Here is a 17,208-nt window from a genome sequence, read left to right on the forward strand (position 1 = left end):
TTTTTTAAACCTTGTTACCAGAGACCCTTTTAGGGGTCAAATTTTCGTGATCGTTGTATCATCTATTATATTAATATAATTGTCACGCTATTATTACTACGTTGAGTATTTCGTTTAATCTTTAAAATATTATGGAAAAAAATCATACGCTTGTTTCATATATTCGGATTTACGAATAACTTTCATTCTTCTATCTTTGAGACTCATACTATCATCTGTTGTTGAACTATAGCGATTTAGTTCATGAGACACATTCATTTTCTATACTATGGAATTCTTACCCTTGTCTTTTCAATCTATAGTTGAAGGATGCCTCCACGTAGAAATCCGAGACGAAACAACGGTTGAGAAGTACCGATACCACCAACGCCTCCACCTCCTCACTTTGATTTTGTCATGTTCCAAGCAGCAGTCACCGCAGCTGTGGCGGCTGCCATGTCACAGATCAATACCCCTATTACTACTGGTTCAGGAATTGGCACACTTCCTTCCAACCATGGCGAGATTCATGGGCAACCCCGAGAGTGCACCTATAAAGACTTTACGAATGCCAAACCCCCGAATGTTTAATGGAACTGGTGGTGTGATGATTTTGAGGCAGTGGATTGAAAGGACAGAATCAGTCTTCGAAATCTGCTCCTGTCCCGAGCACAACAAAGTCAAGTTTGCAACTTACACACTTACTGATAGAGCTTTAACTTGGTGGAATGGCCACGTTATGGTACTTACTCTGATAGTGGCAAGTTCAATAAGCTGGGAGAGCTTAAAAATCATGCTGATGAGAGAGTACTATCCACGAGGAGAGATTCAAAAACTCGAGCACGAACTCTGGACTCTTGGAATGATTGGTACCGACATAGCAACTTATACCAACAGATTCTGCGATCTGGCAATCCCTTGCCCATATATGATTGCTCCTGAGAGCAAGAAAATAGATAGATACATTTGGGGACTATCGCCCCAAATTTAGTCAAGCGTGTTAGCTTCAAAACTTGACACTTTTGAAAGTGCCAAAGAGCTTGCACAATCTCTTATTGATCACGGAAGTCATCAGAACTCAACAATTTCTGCACCAGAACCAGAAAAGGGAAACAACAACAACAATAACAAGAAGAGAGGATGGAATAAGGGGAAGGGTGGGTCTTCCCAAGAATCCTCGAAGAAACAACAACTAGTTACAGTGAATGCTGCTACCATAGCTACTACCGTTCCTACAAATCTCCACCCAACAAAGCCTTATGTGGGTAACCTTCCAAAGTGCACCAAATGCAATTACCACCACAATGGACCTTGTCGGGAAATGCAGTGCTCTAACTACAACAGAAAGGGACACACTGTCCATTTCTGCAAAGCCCCCGTAAAGCCGATCACTCAAGTTCCCAATGCTGGTGTAGGCCAAGCTTGCTACGGTTGTAGCGAGGTGGGTCACTACAAAAGAAACTGCCCGATGGCAGCGAATACCTGCAGAGTGGGATGAGTTTTGGCTATAGGTCACGAAGAATCCTAAGTTGATCCTACAATAGTTGCTGGTACGTTTCTTCTGGATAATTCATATGCATGCATACTATTCGATAGTGGAGCAGAGAGAATCTTCGTTAGCTAAAACTTTATTCACTTACTTAAACATAAACCTAGCATGTTAGAAAAATCATTCACTATAGAAATGGCAAATGGAAAAATGGAAAACACTAACTGCATATACATGAGTTCTACATTAACTTTAGATGGTCATTCTTTCCCAATCAACCTCATGCCGGTCCAAATGAAAAGTTTCGACGTCATAGTTGGCATGGATTGGTTAAGTCTTCTTCGCACCGACATCATGTGCTTTGAAAAAGCAGTTTGCCTTAATCTCCCTAACGATGAAACATTAGTGATTTACGGCGACAAATCAAGTACAAACCTTCGCATCATTTCGTGCATCCAAGCTCGAAAGTGTTTGCGGAAGGATTATCATGAATTTCTTGCACACATCGTCGATACGAGTCAGGAAGTAAAGGACATAAAGAGCATTTCAGAAGTACGCAACTTCCCTGATATCTTTCCAGAATAACTACCGGGATTACCACCACAACGCCAAGTCGAGTTCAGAATCGACTTAGTTCTAGGGGCTACCCCAGTAGCAAAATCGCTTATCGTTTGGCACCAGCAGAGATGCAATAACTTTCCAGTCAGCTTAACGAACTCCACCAAAAAGGATTCATTAGACCAAGCTTCTCACCTTGGGGAGCATCGGTCTTGTTTGTAAAGAAGAAAGATCGTTCCGTATCTGCATTGACTACAGAGAATTGAACAAACTTATTGTAAAAAATCGTTACCCTCTGCCCCGCATTGACGACCTATTTGATCAACTTCAAGGAGCGAACTACTTCTCAAAGATAGATCTACGATCCGGATATCACCAATTACGAGTGCTAGAGGAGGATATTCCCAAGACAGCCTTCCAAACCCGTTATGGACACTACGAAATTGTAGTGATGTCGTTCGGATTAACCAACGCACCAGCAGTATTCATGGACCTAATGAATAGAGTGTGTCGTCCTTACCTGGATCAGTTCATCATCGTCTTCTTCGATGATATACTTATCTACTCCCGAAGTAAGGAAGAACATAGTCAGCACCTACGAAGAGTCTTAGAAACACTACGATCGGAGAAGCTCTATGTGAAGTTCTCTAAATGCGAATTTTGGATTCGAAGAGTTGAATTTTTGGGCCACGTTGTTAGCGAAAAGGGGATACATGTGGACCCTCCAAAATTAAGGCCATTGAGAACTGGTCGGCACCGAAGACACCTACAGAGATTCGTCAATTACTAAGTCTCGCTGGCTACTATCGCAGATTCATAAAGAACTTCTCTAGCATTGCGAAACCTCTTACTACATTAACCCAGAAAGACGTAGCCTTTGAATGGGAAGCAAAACAAGAGAAGGCGTTCCAAACACTGAAACAGGCATTGTGCACCACACCAATACTATCCCTCCCCGAAGGGATAGAAGATTTCGTAGTGTATTGCGATGCATCAAATCAAGGACTTGGTTGTGGTCTTATGCAAAGAAGGAAGGTTACTGCCTATGCCTACCGTTAGCTTAAGATACACGAAGTAAACTATATGACACACGATCTTGAGTTAGGAGCAGTGGTATTTGCTCTGAAGATATGGAGACACTACCTGTACGGAACGAAGAGTACTATTTTCACCAACCACAAGAGCCTTCAACACATTTTCAATCAAAAGGAGCTCAACATGCGATAACGATGATGCGTCGAGGTACTCAATGACTACGAATGCGAAATTCGTTATCACCTGGCAAGGCCAATGTAGTAGCTGACGTTCTCAGTCGAAAAGAATACACTGGTCGAAGAGTCAAATCTCTGACTATGACTATTCATTCCACTTATCCACACAAATTAAGGAGGCTCAACTGGAAGCTTTTCAACCTAAACATGTGACGGGTGAATCCCTGAGAGGAATGGAAAAGAATCTAGAAATCAAGAGTGGCGGAGCATATTATCTCATGGACCGTATCTGGACACCGAGACATGGTGGCTTCAGAGACGTGGTCATGACCGAAGCACACAACACGAGGTATTCCGTTCACCCAGGTTCAGATAAAATGTATCTGGATCTTAAGAAACTGTACTGGTGGCCTAACATGAAAGCAGAAATTGCTACCTTCGTAAGTAAATGTCTTACTTGCGCTAAGGTTAAGGTCGAGTATCAGAGACCTTCAGGATTACTACAACAACCGGAGATACTGGAATGGAAATGGGAACGGATTACTATGGACTTCATAACCAAGTTGCCCAAGACAACGGGTGGACTTGATACCATATGGGTCATCGTCGACAGATTGACCAAATCCGTGCATTTTCTACCAATCAAGGAGATTGACAAGATAGAAAGGCTTACAAGAACTAACATAAGGGAAATAGTGCGACTGCATGGTGTTACGATGTCCATTATCTCCGATAGAGATAGTAGATTTACTTCAAGGTTCTGGCAGTCACTACAAAGTTTCCTGAGGACTAGGTTAGACATGAGTACAGCCTACCATCCACAAACAGACGGACAAAGTGAGAGAACGATACAAACTTTGGAAGATATGATGAGAGCCTGTGTGATTGACTTTGGAAAGGCATGGGATATCCATTTACCCCTTGTCGAATTTTCATACAACAATAGTTATCATACGAGCATAAAGGCTGCTCCATTTGAAGCCCTCTATGGCCGTAAGTGCAGGTCCCCTATGTGCTGGACTGAAGTTGGCGACACACAGTTAGATAAAGGACGAAATCCTGAAAATACTCTCACCGGTCTGGAAATCATACGGGAAACGACAGAGAAGATCTTTCAGATTCGTGAACGGTTGAAAGCCTCTAGAGACCGACAGAAAAGCTACGCTGAACAAAGGAGGAAACCTTTGGAATTCCAGGTAGGAGACCGCGTTCTATTGAAGGTCTCACCATGGAAAGGCTTAATACGCTTTGGAAAGCGTGGAAAGCTAAATCCAAGATACGTAGGGCCTTTCGAGATTCTCACCAGAATCGGCCCTGTAGCTTACAAACTTAATCTAGCACGTGAACTTAGTAACATACATCCAACCTTCCATGTCTCGAACTTGAAAAAGTGTCTGTTCGATGAGACTCTTGTTATCCCACTCGACGAGATCGAGATCAACGAGAGCCTCAACTTTGTGGAAGAACCGGTAGAAATCATGGACCGAGAGGTCAAACAAACGAAACAAAGTCGCATACCCATCGTGAAAGTTCGCTGGAATGCCAAGCGAGGACCTGAATTCACATGGGAACGCGAAGATCAGATTAAACAAAAGTACCCACATCTTTTTCTCTGATTCACAAGTATCTTTCTTACTTTAAATTTCGGGACGAAATTCCTTCTAACGGGGGGATGATGTGACAACCCGATATTTCAACTCTATGTAACGACCTAAAAAGTCAAGTACTGTAACCACTTTTGTTATAATGAAATTAACTTCGAAAATAAAATGTCCAAAAGTCTCTAATTAATTACCTACTATGTTAGATGTTATTAAACTGTGATCGTACGTAAAAAGAATGCCCAAATCTGACTTCGTATAAGGAAGTTATGAATTTTCCAAGTTCGGCTTAGCGACAGACAGCTAAAAACTCGAAGCGGAGATCGAGCGACTTTTGGCCAGAATGACCTAAATAAGAATCGAAGGTCTCGACAATGGTTTTTCAACGGTAAAAAGTCTAGAAAAAACAGACGTCAGATAATGAAGTTATGAATTTCTAACGAAATTTTCTTACCGCGGCCTTTTAAAAATAAATAATAAAAATAATTTCAAAATTTGCCGACGGAATCTAAACGAAAGTTGTAGAGCGTAGTCTCACCTACGCGTGGATATAAAGAATGTCGAAAACAGAGTTCGTATGAAGAAGATATTAATTTTTGAAGTTTATTAAATAATAAAAATATAAATTTATATTAAATTTCGGTATTATCCGAAGGAGGAGTCACCAGGCCGATCCGAGTTACGCCCAGCGTACTCGAGGACTATGGATCGTCCACGTTGCCCCTATGCGAGGATATGCCCTGTCCCATCCGAAGCTCCGAGGCAGTCGAGGAGGCGGTCACACATGACGTACGCGTATGGCCAGCGTACCGAGGCGGTTCCCACCCCCTATCAAAGGGATGCGAGGGTTCTGAAGATATGACTCAATTTCCCTCAAATTTTTTGCGTTTTTGCCTCGTTTTCCGTGCACGTGCTATCCCGAAGCCCTGTTTCCTTGCTCAAGTCCCAAAGGTCGTTTGTGCTCTCGAGATTCCTGAGAATCCCGAGAAAATCCGCTTTCTCGAGTCGAAATTCTGCTTGATTTTCATCTCGCCTTCTTCAATATTTCCAGTGAGTTCATACCCCTATAATCCACACTTTTAAATGTTTTATAAATACTTTTGTATGCTTTTAAGGGGGGGGGGGGGGAATACAAGTAAAACACACGATTATTACCGTGTGTTATATAAAGTTTCATTATACACTTTTTATCAATAGAATCATCTGTGATTTATAACTATTATAGGGAAACTTTCGTATGCATAATATATCACGATAACATCTTATTTTTTGAAATAAGAAATGATTTATGTATTTATGTAAATCAAACACTCTCTTATACTGTATGTATATGTGTCCATCTTTGGCACTACAAAAATTATACTTTTCATAACAAGTGAGCATTTCACTAGGGATTACTATACAAACGAGACACACTTTTAGAAAACTATAATAGATATAGTTTTACGAGTACATCACGAACTTTTACATACTAGAAATACTATTTCAAGAAGTTACTTTCATATACAAGAACAAACGAACATTTTCACACGTAAATCTGTTTTATACTAAGTTTTGTGAGACATTAAACTTCACGTACACTCGAGTAAACATTTCAAGTCCTGTATTATATACCAGAATCCCTTGGAGGGGGAGCATGGTGTTTGTGTATAGATCTATACGGGATTGACAACCCCGCCCCCTGACTGTTAGCTACAGTACACCATTTGGGGTGATAAACGTCAGAACATTCCAACGCATGAAGAACGTTGTATATAGGCATTTCTAGTCAAATAGCATGGTTATAAAACTCACATGGAGTATCAAAAACACATTGATTTACGGGGTTTTTCAGACGTATTGGCAATTTTATACGTACATTAAGTAACTACTTAAGGCATGAAAAACCTTATCATGATAAAATGTTGGAACTTCTAAACCACTACCCACATGCGGAAATACATAAATTTTCTAGAAACAAACATTGGTCTTGATAGAAGGCTACATTTATACCAGTAGAGAATATGAGATTTTCTAAGAACCAACAAACAAAAACAAACCATTTCGTTTTAAGCTCATGCAAACATTGTCATTTAATACTTATGAAATCACCAGCTTATATGCTGATCTACTCTTTCAAAACTACTTGTATGTCCCAGGAATTCCGTAATTGCAGGTAACAAACAACTTTTGAAGAAGGGACGCTGCGGTGCTAGTTTAAATTCATATTTTGGCATCATACTGTAATTGGTTTTGAACGTGTACCTTTTAAACAATGCAAACTTTCAATTGTATATATGATGGTTATGTTGCTTTCTTTACTATGTATTCAATTGTTACGTTACCACATGAAGTCATCCGCCCTCGAACGTTTCCGCCGTTCCGGTTTGGGGGTGTGACAAATGAAGTATTTGTAAAACCCATGTTATTTTTGTGATAAAGTATACTTAATGTAATTAAAAATTAGTTTGTAATGAATTTGTTATTAAGGAAAATAATCTACATAAATTATAAACTTTAACTGATGGGTTTTATGCATAAGAACTTTCCTATGTGTTCATACAAACCCTAATGCTTGGATCTAGGTTTCTCTATTGTACATGCAATTCATCCAAGTCTCTCAAACCCTAGATCTATCATAATATGAACCGAATTAGGGTTTAGAAATTACCTTCGATTGTTATGTAGCAATAACAATCAATTCCTTCCTTTGATTGGCTTCAGAAAGCTTAACGCCTCAAGTGTTGCACCTCTAATGGAGTCGCAAACACCATGAGCAACAGGGATGAAGAGGAGAGGCACCCAAAAACGTTTAGAAACCCTAAAGGATTGCTTAGCCACGATTTTGGGGCTTAGGGGGTCTTTATATATAGTTAGGCTATTAGGGTTTTAGTTGGAAACCCTAATATGACTACTTAAGCCCTAAGCAGCCCATTGACTCCCTCCTTAGAAGCCTTGGACGAATTCTTATGGGCTTCCCCATATAATTCGTCCACTCCAACTTCTATGGAGTCCATTAGCCCAATTGCAATTATCTTATAATTACAATATTAGTCCCTTAAGTTTAATTAATCTATTTTAGCCACAAAATTAATTCTTAATTAATTCTTGACTAATATTAATTAAACAATATGGTTTATCCTTTAATATATTATTCTCATAATATATTAATAAATCATAATTAATCTTCTATCTCCATAATTCATCCTACAAGTTACTATGATGAAGGCAACCCAAAATGACCATGCTCATAATCGGGTCAAGTACATCCCAAAATAGTTATGGACTTAGACACTAATCCAACATTAACATGTCCGGTTAATGTAATTAAAAATAACTTTGTAATGAATTCGTTGTTAATTATTCATTATATACTATGTTTTCAAGAAATTATACACAACTTGATTAGCACAATTGGCTTAACTGCGCCCTTTTCTAGCATAAGCTTAAGTTCGAGTCTGCTTGCCATCAATATATACTTTATAATTCATTTTTACATTTTTTAGCAATTAGTTTATGCCACATATTACCAATTCAAAAACATTTCATTCAAACCATATCTTACAAGTTCCAATGATCATAATAATAATTCATCCATAGTATAACAAAATTAATTAAGCATACAACATCCCAATAATACCGTCACAAATTAGCTACACGTTTTGTTCTATAGCAAAACAAGCAAACGAAATCATATTCCATAGCAGAATTCCCTAGCAAATACCTACGAATTGTACTTCCGTAGCAATTCAACTATGAAATTGGTTTCCGTCACAAACTCCGTTGCATATTAACCACGATGATGAATTCCATAGTAGCAGTACAACGGAAAGTGATTTGGTAACAAATGTCATTGGAAAATTGCTACGAATTTTTGTTCCATAAAACTATCGGTATCATAATACCAACGGATATGGAGTCAGTAACATTTTCCCTAGCAACTCCTACTCTCGCTACCAGAAATAAAATTCGTAGACAATGTGGTAGCATATGGAACGATATTCCATAGCACGATCCATTGTAAATTAACAACGAAAATACGTTTCATAGCAATCTTCCCTATCAAAATCATGTTTTTCTTGTAGTGGGAGTAATGTTGGTGGAGTAGTGTGGCGTAACGGAGGATAAGAGCTCACTAGATGATCCATATTTATCCGTCATCCTCTTAATTTGAGTTGTAATATATGGTTTATCCACGTAAGTTGCTATGTAATATAATTCACCAAAATAAACATAAAATCAAATATAATCGGCTAAAAGGGGTGTAGCCGGTCAAAAAGACTACAGGAGTAAAAAAACAAGTATAAAAGCTTATTTAAGACAAAAAAAAAAATTAAAGATTAAACATTTTGCAAATTATCTTACCCTTTTATAATCATTTTTCTCTTGATGAAACTATAAGTCCAATGATATTTTATATTCTCCTAAAAACACTTTAAAAAAACGTTTATCAAACTCTTTTCAATTAAAACTTTTTCTAGCAAATTCAAATATGAATATTCAACTAACTTAAATAAAAATAAAAATATTTTATTGAATGAGCCAAATTCAGGACCCAATTTAACATTTATTCGACTTTTACCCACTTTACAACGGCTGCTTTAAATAACTTTTCAAAATTATTAAAATAAAAAAATACACACACAAATGAAAGAAAGACACACACAAGTAGATTGATTTACATTTACATTTACATTTTTACTCCTTGCAAATGCAAATTAGTAGTAAATCTATCTGGCTTGGGTGCCCAGGAATCACGGGTTGAAATAGAGGCTCCCCATAAAAAACCAAATGCCACTGGTACTTAGTTGGCTTTCTCTTTCCCTTTGCTAATCACTATCTCATCCAAAAGCAAAGCTTGCCAAACAAGAACCATTTTCTTAAACACAAATCTTATTACACAGCCAAAAGTAGGTGAAAAGCAACCACTATTACCTAATCTTACATTTATAGAGAGAGAAAATAAAGATGGTAACAGATGTTTGTTGCTTTTTTGTGGGTTTTTCTTCTTCATCATTATCATCAATATCAACAACAATCTCTTCAATTTGAAACGCTTCTACTCGATTAGATCTTGCCGACCTTTCCATCGATCTGGGCCTCGACTCTTGACTCTGTGGGATGCTTATCGATACCCACTTGTCAAATGTTTGATTCTTTTACCATCAATGTTTTTTAAGAATGTCTGCTTCATTGGCGGCGTTCGAGCGTCCCCGAATTGGAGCTACAAACACGGTACTTTTCCATAATCTTTTCAATTCCCATCTTTTTCCTGTATCACTCACTCCAAATTGACAAGGGTTTTGATTTTTGGTCGCAATTTTGGGACCTAAATTTTTGTTATCGGTACCAATCCACTTCATAAAGTTCAATGTAGGCTTATTTTCTTCTAAGAAAACTTTCAAATTCATACGGATTGTGAAGTGAAATGGCATCTGTTTGAAACCCGATTGGAATCGCAAGTTATGTGGGAGTAAAATGGAAAATGTAGTGTATGTATTTAAAGAAGACGTCATTCTATAGCTGCATGTTTCCCATCTCTTCTATGATGTAGTCAATCTATGACGAATTGCATTAGCATTGATGGGTATATTGTAGTAGTAGTAAAGTTTCTAACTTTTTGAAGATCTGTGGAAATTATTAACAGGTTTTTAAAAGCGGGCCGTTGTTCATATCTTCAAAAGGTTAGTAAAAATTCTTCCTTTCATCTAAAATTATTATCATAAGTTCCTTGTCGTCTTTCTATTTAGTTTAAACACTGTGTAAAGCTTTGGATTAGGGTTGAGTATGAGTTATCAATTCATTTAAGGTTGAGAATGAACCTTGCCCATATGAACTTTCTTTTAACCAAAAACCATTAACAATTTGATATTGATTTTCATCATATGCTGTTTTGCTGTGTTGTGTCTTGAGTAACAAATGGGGTCTTGCTATTTGTTTGAGCTGTAGAATACGATATCAAGTGAATTTTAGGTTATAGTGGCTTTTATAAAGCTTAGGATTCAGGCACTCTGGTTAACTGGGAGTTTGTGGAGTTAGAAAGCATATCACTTGGACAAAAATCAATGCATAAAATCAAGTTCATTGATAGGTTGCTAAGCACAAATGTCAATTTCATCATTGAAAAACGGATTGTATTCATAAAATTATCGTTGCACAAGGGTGCATGTGTCCTATCTATAAAAGTAAGCTAGTTTTGGGCGTTGTTTGGTATTGTATTCTGCAAAACATACATTTCTAATAATGAGGATGAGGAGGGCATTTACGTCTTTTGCAACTTATACTCTTTTTCTGATTTTACTCACTTGGTTCTGTTGTCTCCTTACATAAACATAACAACTCTTTTGCTTCCTCAGGGTTAGGTTGGAAATCATGGAAGAAACGTTGGTTTATTCTCACACGCACTTCTTTAGTCTTCTTTAAAAATGATCCCGTGAGTTATCTTCTTCACTTTATTTCTTTTGTGAAATATTTATTATGTTTTTTTTTTCTCTCTCATTAAATATATAATTCCTTCTCCAATTGCTAAATTTGTACTTATGTAACTATGCAGAGTGCAATTCCTCAGAGAGGTGGCGAAGTCAATCTGACTTTGGGGGGGATTGACTTGAACAATTCTGGAAGGTACTGGTGTGTGTGTGTGTGTTTAATGTTGTTTTTGAGGAAAGTATTAGTTTACAATGTGATTTATTGTATCTTGCAGTGTTGTTGTTAGAGAAGACAAAAAGCTGTTAACTGTTTTGTTTCCTGATGGACGTGATGGACGTGCATTTACTCTCAAGGTTTTATTTTCTTATTTTTTTCATGACAGATTAAAGATACATTTTTATATCATAGGAGTATCTTTTTAGGCAAATTACATTTTTATTACAATGTTGAATATAATTTTTCAGGCTGAAACATCAGAGGATTTGTTCGAATGGAAGACAGCTTTGGAACATGCTCTTGCTCAAGCACCAAGTGCAGCTCTTGTAATGGGACATAATGGGATCTTTCGCAATGATACAACTGATTCAATTGAAGGACCCTTTCATCAATGTTTGTAAACCCTAATCTTTTGTTTTCATTGCATTTAGCCACTTTCAGAGATTGTTTTCTTTCTATGAATTGAAAACAATAAAACGGCTAAATGCAAGAAGTGGCAATGTAATTTAACTTTTTAGGTTCAAAAGTTATTCATTTCATTTTGAATATATTTTTTTTATAGGGAGGGAGAAACGACCAATCAAATCTTTGGTTGTTGGACGCCCAATATTGTTAGCTTTGGAAGACATTGATGGAGGCCCATCTTTTCTTGAAAAAGCTCTTAGATTTCTTGAGAAACATGGTAACTTTCTTTCTGAAATCTGAATGTAGTAAAGTCCTATTTCATGTTCTCAGTCTTTAGTCTTATGATTTTATGTTAAAGGAACCAAAGTAGAAGGAATCTTGAGACAAGCTGCAGATGTTGAGGAAGTTGATAAGAGAGTTCAGGAGTATGAAACAGGTTGAAAACTTGTCTTGCATTTTGCATTTGTACTTCAATTTCTGTATTAAGAATGAAGAATCCTAAATTTTTGTTCTATATTTGTTTCAGGCAAGACTGAATTTGGTTCTGATGAAGATGCTCATGTTGTTGGTGATTGTGTCAAGGTGCATACCTGATCTAAATCAAGATCAATGGATATCTTTCTTTGCTAATGGATGATAAATTTCATTGAGAACAATATAAAACACACTTAGGTGTTTTCTTCTATATACACGAGTGTTTCTTTTAGACTTTGATGCAGAAAGAACAACTTAATAGAGAAAAAGTCAGGGAAAAGAGAGTTTCCCCATTATGTCTTAACTTTTTACAAATTTGGCCTCAAATTTTTCTTCTTTTTACTGATAAGAAACAGTAAAACATCTTGAAAAAAGGGGAAAACAGAAGGAGATTACTTTTTTGTATCTGGCATCTTTTTCATTTCTTTGGTCAATGATTTGACTCAAAACTTTTTTTTTTTTTTCTGCAGCATGTTCTTCGAGAGCTACCCTCATCCCCTGTTCCTGCATCCTGCTGTACTGCTTTACTGGAAGCTCATAGTAAGTTCATTTCCCCTTTTTGATCCTTATTTGTAAGTTGTTGATGTGTTCATGTTTGATTCTAAAGCTATATTATTAACTTTCCAAACTGGAATTAAAGTCTTCTACTACATATATGATATATATATATATATATATATATATATATATATATATATATATATATATATATATATCGATTTCTTTACCTTCTTGGCTTCTCCCCTCTCTTTATCCCTTTATGAATTCACCTTTGTGTGTATGTACTACATATAGTATACATACATCTTTATTCTTTTGAATAGCATGATGCTTTTGAAGCTCAATATCATGCTATTATTATTATAAGGTACCAATTGTAAGATCTAATTAAGTTGTAGTATTAAACATTGTATACTGATAGTGTTTTCCCTCTGTTGACCAAGGAATTGACCGAAAGGAAGCTCGAGTAAATGCCATGCGTGCAGCAATCTTGGAAACATTCCCTGAACCAAACAGACGTTTGTTACAAAGGTCGCCTTTTTCTCTTTGTTTATTATCTGTTCTGTTATTTCACAAAACACTCAAAAAAAAAAAAAAAAAAAACGAAGAAGATTTTGATTTATAGTTTTTACTTGATAGTTGATATTGATTTGCAGAATCTTGAAGATGATGCACACTGTTTCTCTGCATACTTTTGAAAACCGAATGACTCCATCAGCAGTTGCTGCTTGTATGGCACCATTACTGTTACGCCCTCTTTTAGCTGGTGAATGTGAATTGGAGGATGATGATTTTGATAATAATAATAATAATAATAACAATAATAATGGTGACAATTCTGCACAGCTTCTTGCTGCTGCAAATGCTGCTAATAATGCTCAAGCTATAATTACAACTCTACTTGAGGAGTATGACAATATCTTTGATGTAAGTTGCTTTTTTTTTTACCATTTTTAACTGTAAGTAACTGTTAAGGTTTAATTTATTGGGTAACTTTATTGTTGTTTTTTCAGGATGAAAGTATGCTGAAATGTTCAATGTCAGCAGATTCTCGAATGGAGAATAGTGCAAGTGAAGATTCAATGGATGATGAAAACATGGAATCCAAAAGCAATGGTTACCATGATGCAGAAAATGAAGCTGATCAAGAAACCGATGCTGAACGTGTTCTCAGTGGAAAGTTGAGTGAAAGCAGTGGTTATGCATGCAGTGATCTTTATGACTTTAAGGTAGTTGAGTGTTTTTGAGAAGGAAGGAATGGAATTCGTCATTCCATTCTTCTTTTATTGATAGGGTGCATTCATTTTGTGAATGTAGGTATATGGAGCTGATGAATCGGATGTTGTATCCCCAAGGAGCAATGTTAAGGCAACACCAAATTCTAATTTGTTGGAGTCTACACGTGTTGAAGGTTGTAATAAGAAACATAATGAAATGGAGACACCTGGCATGTTGTCAAGAAGTGAGTCACATCGGTCAGTTGGAACAATGCTTTCTGCTATAGATCAAGGAGTATCTCAGCCTTTTGTGGGTCCCAAATCATCCAATGAGACCCCAATTAGCAAAATTTCAGGATCTAATAGTAATAGTAATGCCAAGCGTTCCACATTTTGGGGAAGGAATAATAATGTAAGTCTTGTTTTTGGTTTAGTAAAATGTAGAAATAGCAATGTGCTTTCATTTGTTTTGTTTATTATGTTAGATATTTCAAAGTATAATGTTCTAATGAAGAAAGTTTTTGAAAGTACAATAGAAAGAAATGGACAAATAATATAGAAGTCTTAAGGGGCTGATGATTGTTTTTCTTATTTTTTATTTCATAGGGAAGAAAGACTCCATCAATGGAATCGGTTGATTCTTCAGGAGAAGAAGAGTAAGACTATCAACTTTTGGTTTATTTTACATTTATATTTATATGTTGCTTTCTTGCTGATATAAAGGTTCCACATTGAGAAATTTCTTAATTGTTTGAATTTGAAACATATGAAATCTAGTGTTAATCAATGGGTATAAAACTATAAACATTAAACAATACAAACACATTTGTAAAGATGGGTTTCTTATGATATCTACTTAAGTTGACTTTGTTATTATTAATTTTTTGAATTTGATATTATAAATGTTTCTAGACTTGCTATTCAAAGGCTTGAGCTTACAAAAAACGACTTGCGCCAAAGAATCGCAAAGGAGGTAATAATTAATATTCATATTAAATTTTATGTTTTCAAAATATTGTGCAATGATTGGGTAATATATATATATATATATATATATATATATATATATATATATATATATATATATATATATATATATATATTTTTTTTAAAAAATTTGATGGATATTATTAGGCTAGAGGGAATGCAATACTTCAAGCTAGCCTTGAAAGAAGGAAACAAGCACTTCATGAACGTCGATTAGCACTTGAACAAGATGTATTCTCTCTTCTTGTTTTAATTGGGAATATTTTATTTTATCATGATGTTCCCTAAATACCCCTCTCCATCACCACAGGTTTCAAGGCTTCAGGAACAACTTCAAGCTGAAAGGGATTTGAGAGCTGCATTAGAAGTGGGGTTAAGTATGTCATCTGGACAGGTGTCAGGATCCCGCCCTATGGATTCAAAGGTTTCCTCTACCCTTTTTTATCTTCTTCCTCTTTATATCAAGATTTTAAGGTCAATTCCTTATAACTTTCTTTTAAATAAAGACACGAGCTGAACTTGAGGAGATTGCTCTTGCTGAAGCTGACGTGGCAAGATTGAAGCAAAAGGTGGCTGAATTACATCATCAGCTGAATCAGCAACGCCAGCATCATTATGGCTCTCTCTCAGATAATTCTCACCAATTCCAACATCCCCATAACCATAACCATAATCCTCCACAGTCAGTTATTCTTTTAATAATAACTGCTTTTCTTGTATAATATTGGAGGAATGAAATCTAAATTTTGTCTTTTTTGGCAGGAGATTTTTTCAACAAGATTTTGACACTACACTTGCTCATATCAACCATGAAAGAAAACAAAGAACGGAGGTAGCTAAGCTAAGCTATCTTCTTCTCAAGGCATTGTGCTTTGAAAAATTGATTTTGCATTTGAATAATAGAAAGGAAATGAAAGTTTATACTCTTATCTTTTTTGATGCAGGAAAATTCATTGGGAACAGAGATGAGAAAACAATTAACATCAGGAAGCAGTAATAATAGGCAACCTTCAAGAAAGCAGTTGATAGATTCCACAAGCTTGAGTGACTCTAAAAGTACAGAGGCTTCTACAAGTCTATCTGTGGATGATTTTGGAGCCGTTGATTCTGCCACCATGATTCCATCTTCATCCAGACCACCCGAGGTTTCACTTTGATAAAAAAAATTGTTCAGGGACCAAATTGGTAAAACTTAATTTTTTTTTTTTTTTTTTTAATTTTCATAGGTGGTTGAGTATCCCAGACACCAATCAGCCGCCTCTTCGACTTTGGTGGAATTAACAACCCGCCTTGATTTCTTCAAAGAACGGCGCTCTCAACTTATGGAACAACTTCACAACCTCGATTTAAATTACGGGACTTCCTCCCAAGATTTTATGTATAAACAATCCTCCCCTCGCTGAGCTGGCATGCTGAGCTGGCGTTTCTTCATTTGTATATTCCTTGTTTTTTTTTTTCTTTTTTGTGGAGTGTAGATACTTTTGTAGTCTCTTTTTGGATTTTTCGTTTTTTGTATTCTGTTTTGTTATTATTTGGTGTCCAGAAAAAAAGTACACTACAAAAAATGATTTGTTTTGTCAGAGGTGTAGCGGGTATCGTAGTATATCTGTTTATCATAAAGTATTATTATAATTATTGTTATTTTGTGATGTAATCGGTAATTTTCTATTCGAGGATGTAATGATTGTTGTGCATTTTGTGACACGATCACTTTGTTTATTGATGTTTTATGGGATTTGTATTTAACCTCCTGTTGGTTTGGTATATGACACTTGTAACCAAATGTCGAGATTTTGGGTAGAAGTTAAGCTCTCGCGTAATGAAACAACATAAAGCCTTACAAAGGCCTCCAACTGTAAGAATCAGAATACTTTCGTATGGTTGTTAGTCTTTCTGATGCGAAGCTGGATTTTCGATTTAGATAAATTTGATTTGGCTTTGTTTTAGTTATATTTGTAAAAAAATATTAATAATAAAAGGCTAATGTGAGGTAAAACATTTCACTCTGTTTTTATTTAAGACAGTTAACTTAGTTTTTTTGCTGTGGTTGGTGACTTGTCAAAAAATCTGCATGCAATGTTGTGGGATTGGGACCTAAAAACTAATGGCGCATTTGGTTGTGGAAAATTGTTTTTATTTTCTAAGAAAATGTTTTCAGAAGA

General features: G+C 36.2%; 1 protein-coding gene across 2 annotated transcripts; it reads left to right on the forward strand.

Moving 5' to 3' along the window:
* The first annotated feature begins 9,624 nt into the window (after positions 1-9,624).
* On the forward strand, positions 9,625-16,740 carry LOC145048823 (Rho GTPase activation protein (RhoGAP) with PH domain-containing protein). Of its 2 annotated transcripts, none has more exons than XM_078997440.1 (22): positions 9,625-10,052; positions 10,465-10,501; positions 11,174-11,250; positions 11,371-11,441; positions 11,521-11,599; positions 11,711-11,855; positions 12,025-12,144; positions 12,226-12,303; positions 12,394-12,449; positions 12,812-12,881; positions 13,280-13,373; positions 13,499-13,769; positions 13,856-14,071; positions 14,160-14,471; positions 14,666-14,715; positions 14,972-15,032; positions 15,194-15,277; positions 15,357-15,470; positions 15,553-15,728; positions 15,809-15,878; positions 15,991-16,191; positions 16,273-16,740. In XM_078997440.1, the coding sequence occupies exons 1-22, from the start codon at positions 9,999-10,001 to the stop codon at positions 16,447-16,449; spliced, it is 2,613 nt and encodes an 870-aa protein (XP_078853566.1). In that variant the 5' UTR covers positions 9,625-9,998; the 3' UTR covers positions 16,450-16,740. The 2 variants fall into 2 exon arrangements, with proteins under 2 accessions (XP_078853566.1, XP_078853567.1); XM_078997441.1 differs by having other exon boundaries at positions 13,286-13,373.
* Positions 16,741-17,208: the final 468 nt, after the last annotated feature.

Source organism: Lactuca saligna, chromosome 5 (assembly GCF_052625555.1).
Source record: "Lactuca saligna cultivar CGN05327 chromosome 5, ASM5262555v1, whole genome shotgun sequence".
Classification (NCBI taxonomy): Eukaryota; Viridiplantae; Streptophyta; class Magnoliopsida; order Asterales; family Asteraceae; genus Lactuca; species Lactuca saligna.